General features: G+C 43.4%; 1 protein-coding gene across 10 annotated transcripts in view; it reads left to right on the top strand.

The window, feature by feature from the left end:
• Slc4a4 (solute carrier family 4 member 4) overlaps nt 1–22,039 on the top strand; it is a 427,900-nt gene that overhangs the window by 149,182 nt on the left and 256,679 nt on the right. For all 10 annotated transcript variants that reach the window (XM_028888567.2, XM_028888892.2, XM_028888700.2 and 7 more), the window contains one exon: nt 8,529–8,708. In XM_028888567.2, coding sequence (XP_028744400.1) covers nt 8,529–8,708 — 180 coding nt within the window. The remainder of the gene's footprint in view (nt 1–8,528; nt 8,709–22,039) is intronic.

The following is a 22,039-nucleotide window of genomic DNA, read 5'->3' on the forward strand; positions in this document are numbered from 1 at the left end:
GGTCTTCACTAGGCTACCATGTCTCCTGCGGCATTTTCTCTCATTGTTGGAGATTGCTGTAGTCCTGTGGCACTTCTTGCATCTCGTTTACCTACATACAGAAATGCTGGGGAAGAGAATCATGTGAAGCAATGTGAGATACTTCATTTGTGATTAGGCAGGAGTGCATTGACTGTATTGTGGATTATCTGTCTATAGCAACCAAAGACTAGTCTTCCTATTGCCCAGCCAAGGTTAAGCCCCTGCAGACAGAGAAGCCATAACAGGGTCAGAGATGGACAATGTATTTGGAATGAGACTATGAATGTGTGCATTTATGTGTTCCTCTGGCTGCCTCTCTGGCTGCAGTTGCAAATCCAATTATCAATGACTGTTGGATTAGCTATTGTTTTGTGTTTTCCAACTCTACTTCCCATTCAGTTGTGTACATGGTGACCACAAGAGAAATAGAAAGCTGTTATTTCTCTGTGTTTGACTTGCAGGTAGGCTTTGTCCAACCACATATATACCGCACATTAAAATTCAGGGGTTGTTGGCTGTCAGGATGAGTGGTGGGGTTCTGACTGCCCAGGGCCAGCCTTCCCAGACCTTTTGAGTCTATTCAGCTCTCCTCAGTCAAGTAAAAGGCCTGGCAGACCTGGTTCCTGGGGCTTGGCACTCACTTGTGGGAACACCGGAGAAGCTGTGCCCAGAGCAGGGTGAAGGCTGCCAGGCACTTGCTTTTGGCCAGGGTGAGGGAGGATAGAGTTATGGAAGGTGTTGCCTCTGTTGACCCACTACATTCTGTTCAGTGGTTTTAAAGAGCCAGTAAAGGGAGAAGTTAAGGCGAGGTCTAAGCTGCCTCTTCTGCCCTGCTCAGAGTGAATGCTCCTGAGGGCAGAGGGAGTTCACACGTTATTATCAGGGCTCCAGGTGGGTGGGGATAAGGAAAATATATATAGCTTTGATGATTTTTCTCTTTGAAAAGGGAAGGTGGAAATACCGTCCACACTTTTGGATTACCTTTGTATACTAGATACAGTGGGAGGCCGTTGTTCATTAAGATGGCTCATGAAAATTATGTCTAGATTTCTGTGTAGATTGATGTTTTTGTTTGTAGGTAAGGATAGAAAATAGTTTGCTAGATCGACATTAAAATTACTTTGGAGCATCAGCTGTTTCGACTTGTGGCACTTCAGGGACTGCAGTTTTTGTAGGGTGAGCTGAACTCAACTTTTGCTTGCTTATTAGAGTGAGGCTTCTAAAATACCTTTAAAAGGGAATTCTTGCCTTCTTAGCGTAGATATTTAAAAATAATTTATGCCTACTGAAAACGAAAGAGTAGCGTGTAAGAACATTTGCTGATTCACTTTTACCTCTGTTATCAACTGTTGAGAATGAAGGTCAGTATAGAGACTAGATGTTAGTGTGTTACCTTGTGTCCTCACCTTTATTTGAGGGCAGCTGCAACTGTTTGCTAACATGGACTGTGGGAGGCAAATGCACAAAATTTTCTGAGCTTAGGAGGAGTTGACGCCTAGCTGAGAAACATAAGCTTGCTTCCTTTTTATTTTCTCCATAGCTGTTCTTGTATACAGTTTGTGACCACCATCATCATCATTATCATTATCATCACCACCGTCACTACCATTATTGTCATCATCATTGAATACTGAAAATTCTGTTTTCAATGAACACAACAATGACAAGTTGAGATTGCTTACCAGTCCTGTTAAGGGATCTCAGATGAGAATCCTGGGAATCCCATGCAATTCAAAGTTTAGGGCAAAAAGGATATTTCCTTTCTTTTTTGTATGAGTGTGTGTGTGTGTGTGTGTGTGTGTGTGTGTGTAAGCAAGCACATGTGTGTAGTGGTGCCTTCTGCTTTGTCTGAGACAGGGTCTCTACTGTTGCTGTCCTTCAGGTCAGCTAGCTGGTGTGTGAGCTTCTTGGGAATTCTCTTGTCTCTGTCTCTCATCTTCTTGCAGGAGTGTTGGCATTATAGATGTTCTCCTTATTCATCTGGCTTCTACCTGGGTTCTGGGGGTTCAAACCTTGGTCCTCAAGCTTGTACAACAAATGCTTTTATCTATTGAGCAATCTCCCCAGACCCATTCTCTCTTAAAAAACAAAACCAAAAACAAACAACTCATTTTCCATGTATTTTCTTATATGCTTGATTCTTAGTGTAATTGGTAGTGTTGATATTAAAATAAATTACTCACCAGTATTCAATTATCTATAAACAATTTATATACGTGATATATGATTATCTGTTAATAAACATTTGCATTGTTTTACCGTGTAAAACATTGCCTCTATCCAAAATACAAAAATAGACATCACCCTTGTCTTAAGAAGTCCTATGTGTGGGGAAGTCTGGACCCTCATTCAAACCTAAAGGGCTGGCTTACCCCCTGGTAACTGCAAAATTATGTCATGGCTTCTGAAAAGGAGAAACTCTTCATGAGCTGGTATTTATGCCCTAGCAAATTAGAAATGTTACATTGGTTACATCTTATTGGAGCTGACTGTGGACATTCTTCTGGACTCATGTAGGCTAAACGGACAATTTATTTGTACTAATTTATGAAATATTTTGCATAGTCATGGTCATCTTCTTATAAAGCACCAAACACTCACCTCCGTGGTGCCTAGACTTGATAGCACGATTCTAAACTCTCGTAAGAAAATCCTGCCCATTGAGGCTTTCTGTCTGTTGGTAGGCCTTGCAGGATCTTCGTTTGTAATTGAGTACTCACCCAGGATCCTTACCTCCTCTCCCACGATTTTCCTTAAAGATTAAAAAATAGTAAATTTCCATTCCACTTCCTTGCATTCCTCTTGACAATAGCAACAATTTCTTCTAGACATCTTGGCATAAACTAGGTTATGTAAGATAAGGACTTACATTTGGGGAATGCTGCTGATCAGTTCTGGAAGAAGGGTATAAAGTGTTTGGGTGTGGAGCCTTTGCTTCAAATTGGAGAGCACAGAAATTTGGTTCGTTGTAGGAAGAGCTGCAGTGGAGAGGAGGAGCCACAGCTGGAGCATGTACATCTCCATGTTTAATGAGAGATGTGTGCGGGAGGCTGCAGGAATGACTGCGGTTAGGAAAGGTACATTTCTGGGGGGGATTTTTTTTTAAATTTTTTTTCTATTTTATTTTACAATATAATTTAATTCTACATATTAGCCACGGATTCCCTTGTTCTCCCCCCTCCCGCCCCTTTCCCCCCAGCCCACCCCCCATTCCCATCTCCTCCAGGGCAAAGCCTCCCCCGAGGACTGGGATCGACCTGATAGACTCAGTCCAGGCAGATCCAGTCCCCTCCTCCCAGGCTGAGCCAAGCGTCTCTGCATAAGTCCCAGGTTTCAAACAGCCAACTCATGCACTGAGCCCTGAGCCCAGGACCCGGTCCCACTGCCTGGATGCCTCCCAAACAGATCAAGCCAATCGACTGTCTCACCTATTCAGAGGGCCTGATCCAGTTGGGGGCCCCTCAGCCTTTGGTTCATAGTTCATGTGTTTCCATTCGTTTGGTTATTTGTCCCTGTGCTTTATCCAACCTTGGTCTCAACAACTCTCGCTCATATAGACCCTCCTCTTTCTGGCCAGTTTTATCTGTCCTTTGGCCATCCTTTATCCAGTCCATAGTACTGAAACCTCAAGTTCAAAACCACAAATACTGCCTTCTTCCAAAGTAGAGCAGGGTGAAGTGAGAACGAGTGCTGAGGAACGGGAAGAGGGAGGACAGTGGATCAAATCCACGCTCCGAGGTGCTGTCCTCACCACAGGATGGGCTGATAGTTGTTTCTTGTCTTTTTTTTTTTTTTTAACCATCAACAGGAGGAAGGAAACCTAACTTGTGTGATTTACAGGATACACGTGTGATTTACTTTTGTATGTGTGTATGTGTGGTGTGTGGTGGTAGTGGTGGTGGTGTGTGAGTGTGTGAGAGAGTGAGTGAGTAAATTTGTGCACAGAGGGCAGAGGGGATGTTTGCTGTCTAGCTTTATTTCTTTCTACATTATCCCCTTGAGACAGGGCCTTTCCCTGAACCTGGGGCTTGCCAGGCTTTAGCTAGGCTGACTGACCAGCAGTCACCATAGCTCTGTTTCCATGGGCCCTGCTACCCCTTAGTGGGTGGTTATAGGCACATGTAGCTGTGCCTTCCTGGGCAAGCCCTCTTCTCAACACTGTGGAGGTATATTTTTAAAAATCCCATCAAAGCTGGCACTCAGCTCAGGCTGACATTGATGCCTGAGAGAGATTTCTCTTGTGAGATTTTTCTGAAGAGGGCGTTTGCTTATTGGTTTCAGCATCATCGACTTCTCAAACTGTGTTTCCTCACCTGTATCTGAGGTTAGTCACAGGATCACAAAGTGCCCCAGAGCAATGTGCAGCCGCGGTGAACATGCTTGGAAGTTTTTGGTGAATGTTTGCTGCATCTGTACATGTATGCTGCACCATGTTTCCCAGGCAGGAGCTAATGATGCCATCCTGCATATGGTTATATAGGCTGTTAACTGTCAAGTCATCCATAGACATTTTAATTTGGCTGGTGAATTTTTGATTTCTGGCTTGAGAGATTGTTTGATTCTTCCAGCTTCTGAATCATCCCAGCAAAGGAGTATCTGTGAAAGCCATCTTAACTTGAATGGCTACAGAATTACTAAGTGTAAAGGTTGACTCCGTACCCTGAAAACATAGTAGCGATCATCAGAAGTTTACAGCTAGACCAGTCATTTCTCAGGAATCGGGAGACCCCAGGGGTGACTGCTCCACCGAGCTTCCTGTTTGTAATTAGGGTAGAAGAGGTTAAGATGGGAAGAAACAAGACTCGTAGTGATGATTCTGACATTCAAAGGTAGCCAGCAGAGTTGTGTTTTCTTCCCAGAAGTCCTGGCTGTAGTGTGGACTGTGAAGTATTCCCGAGACACTTGGAATGTGTTGGGAACTCCCACCATCTGTCAGACAGAGGCATGTAGGGTATTTATTTGAAGACGTGAGGTGCTGAGTTTCCTGCCAGACTGAAGACATGATGCCCTATGACTGTACACCTAAATGAACACTGTCAGCTGCAGCCTCCAGTACTTTTACTTTATTGGTCTGACTAGAATAATAAATGTATGCTTGATTTTAATATAATGGACAATTGTATCCTCTTTCTGAATTAAAGCCTTCAATTAAAATGAAGACAAAATTTAAAAGTTTAATTCTTTATTTCCCCATCATTCTTTGAAGCAATTTTTATGAAATTGATGGCAGAGAAGTTTTTTGAGCCTCTAAATTTCCTTATAATAGTTATTTATTATAGTAAAAATTATTATTATAAAAAACTGATCCATGTTTTTTTAAGTGTACTATTTTGTAGGTTCTTGGGTCGGAAAGCTTCTCTGACAAGTTCCTTCTTTTCTTTTTACATGTAGAACAATAGCTACACCCTCCACCTTTGTCGCTTCCCTGAGAGCTTACAGTCATGACATAATCTCTGAGACAGATAAAGATATTTTAATGAAAATAAACACTGATATCCATCTGTGATGTTCTCGCCAACAATAGACTCTTTCCAGCAGTAATGCCATTTCTGTTCAGCATGTCGACAGGAGTTTTGTGGGGGCAGTGAAAACACTTCTAGCTCACATCACGTTACGTTTGGGGTTTTGGTTACTTGACAGTATGGTTTATTGAATATTTGGTCTTCCCTGTGTAAAAGCATGCCCACCTCACCTGGTCCTCCAACACAAAACAACACGAGACCAAAGGGAAAGATTTAGGTTCCAATAAGAGATGGGAGGATGAGAATATTGATGCTGATGATGCCGAGGGACTTGATTCCTTGGGCATTTCTTAGGAAGCAGCATATTCCTCATTGGGAATATTCTATTTTACCAGTTGTAAGGATCCCCACAACGTTCATAGCCATGTAAGTCCTAGAGGATCATGGCTTCATAGATGCTATTACCCAGAGTATACAGAATGCCTAAGAGTGAGTGTGTGGGATGGTAGAGGGAACTGAACGAGGCTACATATGGGCCTGAGAGATCTCTGTGGATTGGCAGAAAGGGTCTAAAATTAGATAATGGTGGTGTTTGTACAATACCACATAAAATCATTGAATTATAGTCTTAAGAAGAGTTTGCAAATTACACCTTAATAAATGTGCCTGATGTTTGTGATGTTGCTGAAGGAACCCTCATTTCCTCTTGGCCAGAGAGGTGCTATAGGGCTCTGAAGTGCAACATCAATTTACTTATGAGCAGAGCAGGGAAGGAGGAGTTGGAGGGATGCAGGCAAGCTGGATGTGCCACAGGTTCAGAGCTGCACTCTCCAAATGGGAAGAATGGCACCATGTTTATGGTTATGACAGATCTCAACTAGGTTCTCAAACTAAGGGACACCTCTCTGCAGAGCTTGAAGGCTGTCTGTCTGAATCACTGTAACCTCTTCATTAGTTTGAAAACAATACCTCATAGTCAGAAATCTTACCTTTAAATCCTGTCAGCCCATAGAGTCGGTCTTTTAAATGACTTGATCAAATGTACTACACAGACTTGAGTTCATATAGCTAGTAAATCTTATTGCATCATGTCAGCCTGGCTGACATACCTTAATTACCATTTTCTTGTGGCTCTTTTTTAATAGTGTGCAGAAAACATTTACTGTGACATTTTAGAATTTTGAACCACTGTGCGCGCGCGAGTGCGTGTGTGAGGTGTTTCCGTAAGACTCTGCTGACTTGTATTGTTGAGACTTGAGATAAACCTGCAAGGCTCCCTCACTGAGGGGAGCACAGGAAACAATTGACACCATTTCTTAATTCACATTGTTTCTGAGACATTTCCTGTTTCCTGGTATAATAGAGCTTTCCCATGAGAATAGTTAGCTCGCAAATGGTTAGACATGATTGATTTTTCATCGGCGCACGTTCTGTGGGGAGATTGTTCACTGTGCTTTGTAGCAACAAGTTGCTGTTTTTGCGTGTTGGTGGGGGTGGGAGGGCTCCAACTCTTTTCCAGGTGTCAGGAGTTTTCTGTGACACACACGGCCCCTGAGAGTTCTTTCTTCCATAGTTGGAGTCTTTTTTCTTGAAGCAGCGTATGATTCATTTAAGCTGTCAATTTAAGGAAAAAATCTCATGAATTATGGTGTTTTTAGGGGTGCCTGGTGAGTTCCATGGAAAGTGGTTCACAGCGATTGATACTCAGGGGGCTGAGTTACATGGCGGTATGTGATATTATCTCTGGAACTGTAAAGTACCATCAAAGAATAATTCTAGAAATGGGAAATGAAACACTTAGATGAGATAACCTAATCTAATTTGCAATAAAAGAGTGTTCAAATTACTTCCGAAATGATGATTCCCACATTCAGAAGTTATACTGTATACATAAAGTGAAAGTAAAAGTTTTTCAATTAAAAAAAAAAAAAAGATGTGGAACTTGGAGTTCCTTTTCCATCTTATCAGGTTTTGTAAAATGATACTGCTTGTCAGTTTCGATGTGCCTTCCCTCTGGAGGCCTGGAAACGGTTAGATCTGATTTTCTCCTGCCCTTCTCTTCAAGGCAGTTTTTGCTGGGACGAGTCTTATTTTTATCATCCCAACAACCAGTTTTTAGAAACTTCTGGAAACGAAAAAAGAAAAAAGAGAATGGCGCTGTAGCTGACATTCGTTTTAGCGTTTCCTAGTGTGAACATTTGAGTACTTCTAAAATCTTCTCTCCAAGTCTGTCTTATTTTTCTCAGTTTGTCCCAGTTCTCTGTCTCTGTTCTGCTGATTGGATAAAAAAAAGCTACAGTGTAAGGCCTTATCCCCAGCAGAATGACTTTTTGAACTTTTGATCTTTATTTTTGCAGCTCAGCGGCTTCTTGCCCCTCATTCTAGTCAGTATAACCACAGGTCATGAAAAACCAGAGCAGAGCGGACCTCTAGGGATTGCTCAACATAAGCCCTGGATGGTATAAAAGAATAAGGCTGAGGTCCAAGAGTTAAGGGCTGGTAATTTAGCTCATTGGTTCGGTATTTGCCTAGCGAATGTGAAGCTCCGAGTTCTAGTAGAGAGTAAACAGGGCGTGATGGTGCATACCTGCAATTCCAGAGCTTGGAAGCAGAAGTTCAAGGTCATCCTTCGTTCCCTATCAAGTTAAGGTCAGCCATGGCTACATGGGACCGCATCTCAATACACAAAACCAAAAATCAAACAAACAAAAGAAGTGCGATGAAAGTATGAAGGTGATGTCGATACCGAGTAACAGATGTGTGGACAGAATCAAGAACTCTTGATTTCTAGTTTGGTATTCTTTGACTTTCCTAAACCTATGGCCTAAACCCTGTGAAGACAGAACCAAATGCAAGCCAATGGGTGGAATTAAACAGTAGCTGAGTGAAATTGGGAAAGGAATTCTATTTTTCAAGAATTCAGTTTTTTGAGTTAGCCAAATACTGAATGATCATGTCCTACTTACCTGGCTTGTGGTTCTTGTGTGGTTTATGTGTAGAGCTATCATGAGGCAAAATGACTGTTGACTTGTCTACTTTCCCTAGGCCACCACACCATCTACATTGGGGTCCATGTGCCCAAGAGCTACCGGAGAAGGAGACGTCACAAGAGAAAGGCAGGGCACAAGGAAAAGAAGGAAAAGGAAAGAATCTCTGAGAACTACTCGGACAAATCAGATGTGGAAAACGCTGATGAGTCCAGCAGCAGCATCCTCAAGCCTCTCAGTGAGTATTCTGGCTCAGCACCACTCTCTGCCTTACTCATCCTTGGAAAGATGCTTTGCAGAATCTCGTGGCCAGTGTGGAGGGAGTTAGGAATCCTGGGGAGGTCTGTTTAATGGGCAATGCCTATAGACACGCTTCTTGTGCTGATAAGTTAATCTAAGAGCTCTTGTGGAAGATTCTGAGTTGATGGGATAAAGATATGAGCAAGTGTAGGCACAAACGACACTTCTACATCCTGATAGGTGAGGTAGGACAGAGTTTCACAGATGAAACTATATTTAACTACAGCAATCAAAGGGTCAGAGGCTCTTTGGGTTGTTTGCGCTTAGAAATAGGTTCTACCGAGACAATACGTTAAGGTGAGGGTGCCTGCATGTATATGTTTGTCTTCCAAATGTCACAGTCACAGGTGACATTTAACTGGATTGTGGGCCAGGTCAGTGATTTTAAAAAGGAGTATCCGAGAGGCAATGTGGAGTGATACAGCTCTCAAAAGGTTGAACATCGTAGATGTCAGGCATTGTATAAAACATGAAGACTGAATGGCAGGAGATCGAAGAACACCCTTGGACTCAAGTGACAAGTAGACCATGGGTTTAGGCTTATGTTTATGCTGCTCTGTGTTTGCTGAGTATGGAGACTCTTTGATATATGGGGAGCCTTTTGCTTGGAATGGGAATGAATCTGTACAGGGGAAACACATGCCGGTCGTGGAAGATTCCTGAAGACGACGACTGCTTGTAGTGATAGCCTTCATGCTGGCAAGAGCGCACTGTGCATTCTTCGTGTCTTGCAGGAACCCAGACCCGGCAATAAAATGCATTATGGGTGGCACAGATAAAGATCAAGTTCAGTCACTGCGGATGATGACAGGCCAAATTAGAGCGAACAGCTCAGGGGTGTTGAAAAGTGAATTTACAGCGTTAAATTAAAGAGGGTGTGAAGTGTAGTGATGTGAGTCTTTTATAGGCTCGGCACTGGGACGAAGCAGGTGGCTTAGGAAGCCAGGCAAGTCCCCGCTCTTCAGAGGAGCCACACAGATGGCCCACGGAATTAATACCAGGTATCAGAGAATGTGGAAATGGATTTCTGATCTGAAAAGGGGGTAGAGGAAGTGTGAGATGTAGGGAGGGGCAGAGGGCAGGTGACGGAAGCTGCGCTCTTTTCATTGCCATGCCAGGAGAACTTCTTCTGAAAGGATTCTTCACGATAGATCATCTAAAATAATAGTATTCGTTTTAAGCCAAGTCCTTGAAATGCATATAAAAGGGGTTAAGCAAGACTAGCAGCTTGAAGGAAAAAAAAAAAAAACATGATATCCCTCTCCAAATAGATTGCTGTGGTTTCTCTCTGTTTACTGTCTATTTTGGCATGGCACCAGCCAGTATCAAAGACGGTCTCTGCTGAGCATGTGGGAGATGCCCTCTCCTCTCCTTCTCTCCTCTCCATTCCTTTTCTCTCCCCTCCCCACCATTGCCCACCTTCCCTCTCCCTTTCTCCCTCTCCCCCTCCCCTCCCCTCCTCTTTTCTCCCTCTTTTGAAGTCATCTCTTATTCTTTAGTTAATAACAAAGAGTGTCTATACTAAAGAGAGGGGCACTTACCTAAACCATTTAGGTTTCATTCAATTTAGAGGTAATGATGCACTGACTTTTTGGAAAGGCAATGCAAACAGTGCTAATAACACTCGGATAATTCGGAATGGGCAGCTCAGAAAGAGGCTTAGTTAAATGTGTGTTAGTCATGGAATGCTGTTGCTCTCTCTGGCATCTGGGGAGTGGTTTGAATATAGCATTCAAAATAAGCAATATAATTTGTTCTGAGGGTGAATCCTCAGAGGTCTCTTCTGGGCACACTGTTTTGTGTCTTAAGCTAGGTTTTGGAAATGTTGTAAACATGCTATGGACCAATTATTTGAGTATAGTTTCCCTTGTAGCCCAAGTTGGCTTTGAGCATGCTTGCTGTTTAGCCAGAGATGACCTTGAACGTCTGATTCTTCTGTCTCTATGTCCTGGGGAGCTAGGATTACAGGCCTCCCCTGGTTTATGTGGTGCTGTGGACCACATAATTGAGGACCCTGTGTATGTCAGACAAGCAACAAATGAATTAAAGCCTAGTCAGAGGATTTTTTTAACCCCCTTTCCTCATGCTGGTTATGAGATTTTTGGCTTTAGTCATCCAGTTTGATGCAAAGGTCCTCTTGGAAATTGTCATCAGTGTCTCTGCTTCAGCACAGGTGCATCCAAATACAGAAAGGCTGGTACCAATGTACCAACATTTTTTCTAATGAGAGAATGCACCTATGGAATACTTGCCCCTTGTTCTGTTGTTGTCTCTCATGGGTGGCCGGGTCTTGAATCTAGGCCTTCTGAGTTCTTTGCATCTGGACACTTGTCAAGTCCTGAAGATGAGATGCTAAGTGTGCTGCCTGGGAATCATGCAGTAACTGTATCTTTTGAGGAAAAAGCCCCAAGCAACTCACAGATAAATTGTAACTTGATGAGAACCATCTCTGGGTCTTTCTCTGCTGTCGCCTCCATAGGCAGTTCTCCAGTGCCGCCTTCTGTTGGGTGTACATCTAAACTCTGCCTGGCTTTGTCCACTTTTCAGTTTGGCTGCTCTGGTTTGGCCCAGGGCGTTGTCATGTCTTGCTTTGCTTTTGAAGTCTTTGTCCACTCAAGGCAGCATTGGTTACGGTGAAACATGAGCTGGGATACATCACTCCTGTGCTGATGGTTTCCCTTTAACCTTGTAGCAGCATATGAGCTGTGCATTCTGGCCTACAGCATCCATCCAGTCATTGTCTCTTTATCTCTTATGCTATTGTCTCTTTCCTCACTTTATTTTGTGATGTTATGGATCCTTGCTTCCAAGCTATTTCCTACTCCAGAGCCTTTGCATGTGCAATACCAGCTTCCTGGAATGGCCATACCGTAGTTCTTATTTCCATTGGCTTTTTCCTTTATCTTCCTTCCTTAAAATGCTGTCTCTTCAGAGAGACTTCTCTGGCTCCTCTAACGCTGCTTCCTCAATGTTAGGGTTCATCTGCCCCTATTTGTCTCCTTCATGATAGTGTTTGAACTAACAAGTTTCTTGGGTGTACAGTTTTGTTTTGAGTGGATGCTACATTGTAAGTTCCATGACTGCAAGCAAGGGTGCAGTGTGTCTTGTTCATTTACTGTGACTCCCTAGAGCTGTGCCAGATCCAAAGAATATTTAATACTTGTTCACTGAAGAATATTTAAATGATTGGATTACTAATGAGGAAGAACACAAGCATTGCTTTTTGTGTTCGAAATCTCTCCCACATTCTAAGTGAAAATCTAGCCGATTTTCTTGCATCCTGTCCTAACACATCATCTCTGTGTCTTGCTTCCCTCCACCTCCATGTGCAATTTCACCCTGACTTCTAATCCTTCTACTTTGGAAAATGCCTCATTATTTCAGCTATTTCCAAAATGGTATTTTGTTCTGGGTAGATGACTCCCAAGTATGTAGTCTTGCCTGTTGGCTGTAGGTGAAGGGAAGAAATTGATCCATAGGGTGCATACATTCATCATGGATACTTACAGGGGCTCATCACTGCACACAGAAGTCAGGCTACATACATTCATCATGGATACTTACAGGGGCTCATCACTGCACACAGAAGTCAGGCGACTCTCCTTAGAACCCACTGCCCAAAAGCCCAGAAGGGAATATTCAGAATCAGTTTGAAAGTGAATCAGCCAAAGTCTCTTCAGTATTTAGGCACATTGGGAAGGTGACATAGTCAACAGGTTCGTTTAGCTTTGCATAGAGATGCGTCTCCTCTCTTCCACCACCTCTGGCATCAAGATGGGGTTTCTGAAAAGCTGGTATGTGTTTGATCTTTACAGATCTGGAGCTGTAAGGATAAAGCTAGCTAGCTTCAAATCCCTCCCCTTTCCCAGCTCAGGAGCCCCATGTCTTTACCTGGCTCCTCTTACCAGCGTGGTATCAGAACTGGTGTCCCAGCTGGGGATACAGGGAAAGAAATGTGTGTGTGTGTGTGATTGTGCCGCACCGAGCAACGGGGAGAGCAAGGCTGTGGAGCAAGTGAAGTGGAAGAACAGGCAGGAGGAGAGACAAGGGGATGAGGAGGTGGCGCGGAGTGGGTGGTGGAGAGAAAAGTTAGATTGTGCTCTTTCTTAAAAATAATCCTTTTACCTCCTCCACCATGCACTTTTCCCCCCCATAAGTTAGCAGCTGCCAGCCTCTGAGGCGTGCCCAAAACGCAAGGGAAAGATGGTCCTGAGGCTAGGATTGAGAAGCCCAGCTCAGCTCCCCATCGCTCACGGCTTTGGCCTCTGTGCTTCACAGTTTATCAGTGTCCTGGAAGGTTTCTAGGGGCCCCACTGGCCACTCCATGACTGCAGCCTCTGTGAAGCCGTGTCAAATGTTAGGGGACACAGGTACAAACCTAGCGTCATGCTTGGTGTATTGACGCGCTGGGTGGTGTGTCTCTGGACCAGCTGGATGGAGCCTGCATCAGCGCAGAGGTACTGGCTGCCTCCTGTCTGCAGGTCTGCCCACGATGGCTGCACCACGGTGCTGGGTCAGTGGGTGTGGACGGACAGTCTTGTGTTCTTGTATTCTTTTCTGACTCTTTGGATGTCTACCAGAATGGATGGATTTATGCTAGTGGACGTTGTTCTGTGAACCAGGGACAATGGATGCCAGTCTGTGATCCAGCTAGATTCGGGAAACTGAAAAAGAGAAACGGGCAGTTGCTTTTGTTTTGGGCATCCGGGAAAATGAACAGAGTAGGTTTTTACCAGAGCCAAGAATATTTGGTTTTTGCCACTTGACTTCCCCATTCCCAGCACACTCCTGTGTCCTTCTCCAGCCTGGCCTCACACTTTCTTGGTACATTTCTTCCTCCTCCTCTTTCTCCTCCTCCTCCTCTTCCTTCTTCTCGTCCTCCTTTTCTTCTGTCATGTTTTTAGGCACGATCCTTAATTTTGATGTCATAAAGTAAAATTTCTTAAATTTTCTGTATGCCAACGGCAAATGAATGGGTCTACAGGAGAGGAGTGAGTCTGTCGTGTGTGAGGGGAAGTAGCCCCACTCTTGCCTGAGGAGGACAGACACAGAAGAACCAGGCTGCCTCTTTCATCCTCTTTTCCACTTTCTAGAAGTAGGAGGGATAGTTTATCTTTAGGTCTGAGAACAAAAGCTTTGTACTTTATCCTTTCAGAAGGAGGCCTGTGATAGTAGCTTTCTAGAAGGGCTGCTATCGAGAGCACTTACGGGCTCCGTTCCATTCAGATGACATGCGCCAGAAACCTGCCTCGTATCGCCAGAGTAAATTCAGAACACTGTTCTGCCTTGCGCTCTGCTTCCCTCATTCGTCAGGGACTACGGTGACATCAGATGAGTTCTGCCTCTGGCTGACAATATTCTTTAGAAAAGTGTGTGTGTGTGTGTGTGTGTGTGTGTGTGTGTGTGTGTGTGTGTGTGTGCGTGCGTGCGCGCGCATGCGCGGGTGCAGGACACGCACATTAGTGCTCACACTCTCCCACTTGTGGCATAATATGGTATGGATGTCAGCAGACTACGACCAGGAGTCCGTTCTCTCTTCCTCCTGTGTGTGTTCCCAGGATTGAACTCAGGTCCTCAGGCTTGGCAGCAGGCAGCTTTGCCGGCAGAGGCATCTGCGGCCCGATCAGTAATTGCCTGGAGCCATTCTGCTTTCCTTCTGCAGTCTCATTTCCCCTCATCTGCATGCAGACAACGACCAAAGCTTCAGGCTGGACTTGGTGGAGATCGGTTCTCTGTGGTTAGTGATGACTATTTTTTAAGGCTTTTCAGCCTTTCCGTCCACCAGTCTGTATTCCTGCGCTTTCACCATCAACTTGGCGCCTGCCTCTCAATAGATCCTTTGAACTCGCCAGTGGGTGTCAGGCTGGATGTTGGCTGGGAGGTGGAAGGACCAAGGAGCTGAGGATTTCCAGGGGTGGAACAGGCAGCTACTGAGCTGTTCGGATGTGTGGAAAACTGCCAGGAGCTAGTGCCTGCTTACCACGCCCTCCTCAAATTTGGTCAATAATTGGGCTGTTTTATACTGGGCAAACAAATGGGCTCACTCTCTTTCATGAAAAGAGTGGGTCTCTCTTGCTGCTTCTCAGTGCAATTAAAATGTTTGTAAAAATCGAGGCAGTGCAGTGCTGAAGGGAAGAGGTTTTACGTGTGACACTGACTTACTTTGTGCCACAATATAATGTTTCCTGTGGTGCACATGATTGCTCCAATGACAGCAGTGGATGTAAGATGACCATGTCACAGTGCTCTGTCTTCTTGAATATTTTAGACAGCCTAGAATGTCTGAAATGTGGTCTCTCAGTCACCTTGATGCACCCTCCAAATGGCAGTTCTTCATTTCCTGTTGCCATTGGCTGTTCTGTTCCAATAGTTATTCCAACTCAGTATGCCACGAGATGAGATGTTATGAATAGTGTGTTTACGTGTTATGGGAGAGTTGATGCTGTTGCTATTTATAGTGACTCATGAGTTCAGGCGGCCTCAGAGGGTTCTAGTATACTCCAGATGCTGGGCTATGGAGGGCTAAAAGGAGTTTGTAACTTGGAGTGGCAAAAAGGGGAAAACCAGAAGAGCGTGTAGAACTTAAGATAGGAGATCTTCTTAGTGAGGTAAACAGAGTCTAAATGACTGATCCAGGCATTGCCACCTAAGCAGAAGGCAGGTTATGTCCTGTGGTTTGGGGTTAAAGTTTGAAAGGCAGGAAGCTGGAGTGTGTGCATGTGACTGGAACTCGGCTGAAGAGTGACAGACACTGACCAGGATCGTCTTGGAATGGTATTCTGTTTAGGAAACTTGTCACACAGAAGGAAGGAACTTTTGAAGGACATGGGTGCTTAATATCAGGGAGTAGCTGTGGTGAGAGACCGGGGCATGCTCTCTACGTTCTCCAGAATTCTTCTGTGCTACAGTCTGGAGGCAGGCAGGCAGGCCAGGCTCTTTCAATAACATCCTCGTGTACAGGAGTACTGGAGTCTTACTTCATACTTGTATGGAGGTGTTGTGAACATGGAGCTCCCATGTTTCTGGCCACATCTAGAGTCAAAATCTTAATGATCTTGGCTCCTTCCTGTCCTTTCTCCTCCCTTCCCTTTGGTGTGTCTGTTCCTTCTCCAGCTTCTCATGTGTTTCCTCCTTGCTCTGAATTCCTGACCAGTCTCTTCTTAGTCAAACGTGTTTTCTGCCATTGGGTGCTCCCTTGAAACAGAAGCATTCCTTTGAGAAGGTGCTGCCAGGTGCTGAAAGGAATCAGTCCATCGAATCTCTCCTCATACGAGTAGAAACTCATTGTTTTCATTCCTCAAAGCAGGCCCCTAACTTAGGGTTCCTAGACATTTAAGAAGAAATTGACTGTGGGTCAGGGCTAACTGCTTTCCCTCTTTTAAGGAGTTTAATTAAAATTGTAGGATTGCCTTGTCTTAGCGAGGCCTCTGTAGGTTAGTGTGCACCCACTTGTAAGGGTTCTGTCTTTCTGAACACATGTGGTAGTACCTAAATATATCATACGAGCTGTCACATGGTCCCGGTCATGCCCCGGTCAGTGACTTGCCCTTTTCAAGTGGGTGTCATTCCCCCAGATGCATTGTTAGAGCCCCCAAGGCACCAGCTGTATCATGGACATATTCTGAAATAGTGTCTCCTTTGGATGGATGACTAAATAGCATGTCAACAAATTTCTTACTAGCCAAATATATCGTCTATGCAAGAAAATAAAAAATGTGGAGGTAAGGGTTACATGCAATTTAGTCAACATTAACAATCATCTTGAAAAATAACAGTTGTTACCAACTTAATCCTGGTTGAAATGTGATTAAAATAGAAATCACCAATGAGCCCTCTATAGGGATCGGTTCAATGATGGTTAAATGAGAAAAGGTTAGGGGAAAATATAGTTATGCTTACATTATAGCTCCACAGTTTGATTTTGTAATAACTAATTTTCATATAATAAAGTATTTCCATGCTTTCAAAAAGTGGATAAAATGGCCACCATATATATACATGTATTTTTTTTTCTTATGAGAAAAATAATATGAAAATCTGCAGGCTAGTGTGGGTATCCAAAATATTATCAGATGTCCCATTTCTCCAAGGAACCAGAGAGTTTGCTGGGTTGGTTGGTAAGCCTGGCTGTGTGGAAGATTGCTTAGTTAGTGTTCATGTTCCAAGGTGAAGAGTGAGAATTGTACACAGAAGAGGTTACTTCTATAGTAAGTGCTGTGCATTATGAATGTGTCTCCAAGGCTGTTTGTGGAGTTTCTTACATAGAGAACGTTAAGAATTGCCTTTACAGTCCCAATGAATACATCTATAAAGCGCTCCCTAAGGCTTAGGGGACGTTATAAAAGAGAGGGTGGGAAGATTGCAGGAGCCGGAGGATCAGGGAGTTTGCTGAGACATCGAGTCTCCTAGTAATAGCAGAAGCAACACCCATAGAATCTTACAAAAATGACTGTCCAAATGTGAGCCGAACAAGGGTGACACCAGTGGACCTGCCGGCCGGATGGGGAAAAGTCCACGAGGCCTCAACCCTACACAAAGAACTCTGAGCAACTGAGGAAAGCTGGGAGCAGGAGAGAAATGGGCGCGTCACTGGGTGGTGGCAGGGGCCAATACCTCATTCTTGGAAACCAGAGCCCCATAGGCTAACCAGGCCTGTAAACTGTCACTTCAACCCGGTTTCAAATAACCTTACCTATAGATTTCTAGAAATAGTTTATTTTTTACCACGGTTATGAAATTATTATAGTGAGTCTGTTACTAACTCCTTTTATTCTTACACTATATTACTTCTTTGTACTGGTTTAAAAGTCATCAGAAAGACCTTTCCGCTATTAAGCCTTATAGCTATGCTTTTCTCTTAGTACTTTAAATATTCTTTGAAATATTCTATACACCAGCATACTGTATGATCAAGAACCCTAACTTACTAAAATTTCCTTTAAAATTTCCCTTGTCTTCTGCCTGGAGACCTAGCTCCATAGTGGTACTTGCCTAGTATGCATGTGGTTCTCGGTGTGGTCCCTAGCACTGCTTAAAAAAAAAAAAAAAGACTACTGTAGTCTTCTAGCAGGTCATTGAGTTTAACCCTACAGTTCCATTTCTGCTCTGTATAGGAGGCTTCTCCGAGGATCAAGGTGTTCACAGTTCACACTGTGCTGAGCTGTTATCCTCAGTTCCTTAGTGTCCACACCACTCGGCAATCTGCCTGTTGACAGTGGAAACTCGGAGTGAGGCAGAGGGACTTTTTTTGGAAGACAGCTGGTACTAGGGGAATTTTCGTAGGCAATGAACCATTCTTTAATTGAAACCACTGGATGTGGTTAGTAGTTTATTTTAAAAACACCATATGTTAGTTCATTCCTATAGACTGTGACAATCATAGTATAATCAAAAGCCGTTTGTGACATTTCTGTTTAGTGTTCATGAAAGAGAGGCTTGCCTCCTTGAAATCCTGAACCCTGTGCCCAATGCCAGCACACTGACAATTATGACTTTTGCTTTCAGCCAATTGTGCAACTCTTTGAGTATGTGGTAGGTTTTTATTTATTTTTTGTCACTTTCACTAATTTGACATTTTCTTAAGTGAAAAAATATTTTCTCAGCTTTTTGTTAGGTAAACAAAACTTTTACTCCTTTTTCCACGGTTCCCCCGAGAGGAAGAAGCAAACTAACGCAAGCTAAGCCGTGCTTTGTGTCTCCTTTTTGGCCAGAGAGCCGAGCTAGCGCATGATCTCATTGATACATGATCTATTTGTATGAACTGTAAGCTTGTGGGCCTGTCATCATCCTTCATGGTGCTGGGGCAGTCACCCTGTTAGCCACTAAAATAGGGGGGAAAAAAAGGGAGAGGCAGCCAAATTCCTAAGTCTTCTTTTTCACAGTACAACACAATTCACTTCAGTTCAGTCTAACCCACTTAGATCAAATCCTAGAAATATTTACAGAGCACTTCTGTCCGTGTGTAGGCCAGGGTATGGGGCTGCAGAGATGACGGTGTCTTAGAACTGATGGTTTCTGGAGAACAGGGGCACAATCAGATATCTAAAACAATGTGGTACTTACTACAGTGGGGGAGATGAGGACAGAGAAGAAAGTAGCAAGATGGGGGGGGGGATTTATAGATAGTTTCATAATCCCTCAAGATGAGTCTTGAGGAGCAGGAATGTGTCCTGAGTTAGAACAGAGGAGGAGAGGAGCTGGCTCTTTTTACTGCGTCTTCATCCAGGAATGGACTCCCAGAGCAGGAGATGAAACAGAGGCTTCTATCATAGTGTCCCCTCTCTTCCCAGGATGGAACAATGCGGTTGTTTACATTCTTTATCTAAACTGACCACTGAAGTCCATTTTGGGGGACTGTTTCCGAGTTTGCCTGATAGCCACTTTTTTTTAATCTTCTTCCTTAACTTCAGAACCCCAAGTTTGTTCACAGTAAAAATATGCCAACAAACAATTCTTGGTTCCCTGGATTCCTGTGTGGCTAAGGGGTTGCCAAATGGCTCCATCTTGACTAGTCAGATGTGAGTAAGCTCAGTGTGTTGCTTCATTGCTGGGAGCTATGTATGGCTCCTGACAGAGATCAACAACATCCATGTTTTGTAGTGGATATTGTGGATGAGCGTTTTAGGTGGATTAGTTACTCCATAAGTAGTGAAAACTTGTCACTTGCAGGAAATCTTAACCTTGTCACCATTGATGGTTATCCAGAATAATTTGCTGCTTACATTGGATGAGTCCATTTGTGGATGTCAGCTACACATACAGATATATCCGTCCTCTTTTTCTCCATATACAAAGGAGGATTATAAGGAAGCATAAGAGTGAATCTGTATAAAATGACCTGAATTTCACTGACAATATCTTGCTGATAATAATGTTTATAGAATACAAACTATTTTCTAGTACCAATTCAATACCTAAAAGTCCATGATCTTAATCTTCCTCATGAAAATCATGAGGGCAACAGCCTTCCTTTGGCCTTGAGGGCTCTGAAGTTCACAGAGGTGGGTGACTCAACTTTACACAGTTGGCGAATGGATCGCTGAGGTGCAGACCAGAATAGTTGTGACTCAGGGCATCGGCATCACAGCGATTGTGAAAAAGATTGGCTCAGGCTTTTTGGCAATTCTGTGCTTGAATGAATGAAATTTAGGGGGGCCACTGTGTGCACCTAAATGGGATGGGTATTGTTGCCACCCCTTGTTTGCTTGGACTGTAAGGTAGACTGATGATGACACTAAGTAGAACGTATGAAGAAGCCTTCTTTTCCGTCCCTAGTACCCTCCAAGTTTAACTCAGAAATCTTACAGACTTAGATGCTGAAGTCCTAATGCATAGTGTATTGTGTTTGCTCTAGGAAAAAAGGAATAAATTATAAGCAGAATAAATAAAACAGATGCGATGAAGTAGCATAGGTATATTTTACTATGGACTGGTAGTTTTCCTGTTAATCTGTTTCTTTTTTAGTGAATGCCTGTCTGTCCACCTTTATTTGTTCATTTATTCATAGTGTTTTTTTTTTAATTAAAAAAATTGATGGCCAGGTGACTGGGTGGCGGTGGCCCACGCCTTTAATCCTGGCACTCAGGAGGCATGGCCAGGTAGGTCTCTGTGAGTTTGAGGCCAGTGTGGCCTACAGAGTGAGGTCCAGGACAGGCACCAAAACTACACAGAGAAACCCTGTCTTGAAAAAAAAAAAAAGAATTCATGTTTTGAAATTTGGTCGATTATTTCTGTTGCTTCTCTAGAGTGTTTTGGAAATAATTTGAGTAACTTTACTTAGTCACTCATGTTTCCCTGTTCTAGAGAAGTCCTCAGCCCTCTAGCTTATTCTTGTTGAACAATTGAAGTCATAAGTTACACGGTAAGGACTCTGGGGGGACCCTCAGTAGACCCAGCCACCCCCTAGCATCATGCCAGTGTGAGAAGTACGAGTTGCTTTGTTAGTGGATACAGACCAGTGGTTCTCAACCTTCCCAATGCTGCGACCCCTTAATTCAGTTCTTCATGTAGTGGTGACCTCCAATCATACAGTTATTTTGTTGCTACTTCATAACTGTAATTTTGCTACTCTTACAAATTGTAATGTAAATATCTAATACGTGACTCTTGTGATAGGTTTATTTGACCCTTCAAAGGTGTCGAGACCCATAGGTTGCGAACCACTAATCTTGACCATTATCTAGAATATTCATTGCAGGTGTCCCAAGTGCTGTGTTATGTTGGGGTTATGATAGTGAGTAGAATGAAAGACATGATTTCCTTTGGGGGAGACTATAGGCTGGTAGTTGCTAATAAGTTGCTCACTGAGATAGAAGGTAAAGTCTACCTGTGGTTAGTGCTTGACAGTCTGTGGCTCATGGTACTGTCGGACTGATTGGTGGGATTTGTTTAAAGTGAGGTGGTTAGGGAAAGATGCTCTAAAAACGTCAGGGTTGAACTAAGGAGAGAAAAGGCCCCAGACACACCTCATGGCCAGGAGGAAGGATGGAGACTCTGAGCATATTTATACAAGATGAGCCACAGCAGCGGGCAACTAGAAAGAGCCTAATGGAGAAGAGATTGATTTGGAAAATAATCCCATTACCTTTAACTAGTGTTTGAGGAGATTTAGAATTTCCAATGCATGATAAATGGCCATTGAATAAGGCACACAGTAAGTTAAAATTCTGATTTTAAACTTATTTCAAAAACAGACTTCTATTAATTAAAAAAAAAATCCTCAGACTGACTTCTAACTTCACATGGAATCTTCTTTTCCACAAATACTGTTTCCTGAAATTCTGATGTGTCAAATAAAGCATCTCCCAGTGAATTACTAGTGGGTCTAGCAAGAGCTTCTGGCATCAGCATGGGGAGTAAGAACCTGCCTTCGCTAGTGCACAGATGAGTTTTGTCTATTTTGACAGAATACTCAATTGGCAGCCAAGAAAAATCCTCTGAGGATACCAGTTCCACCAACCAGAAATAAAGAACATGGAGGGAAAGAACGTTCCAGATGAATATGAATGTTCAGTAGCATTGACTAAGTCAGACCCAGACCTTTTCTATCAGTGACTCACAGGAGTCAAGTGACAGGTCAAGAGGACACAAAATCCTGGTCCCTCTTGAGCTTACTCAACGATTCCCTTCCAGAATCACTTTACACGTATCACCCAAGTATAGAAGGGGTTCTACTGTGTGATTTATACCAGGGTTTTGGTTTGTTACTGTATTCTGTCATAGTCAGGCCAAGGAGAGAAATGGGTGATACAAAGGCATTTAGTCTAACCA

Source organism: Peromyscus leucopus, chromosome 10 (genome assembly GCF_004664715.2).
Source record: "Peromyscus leucopus breed LL Stock chromosome 10, UCI_PerLeu_2.1, whole genome shotgun sequence".
Classification (NCBI taxonomy): Eukaryota; Metazoa; Chordata; class Mammalia; order Rodentia; family Cricetidae; genus Peromyscus; species Peromyscus leucopus.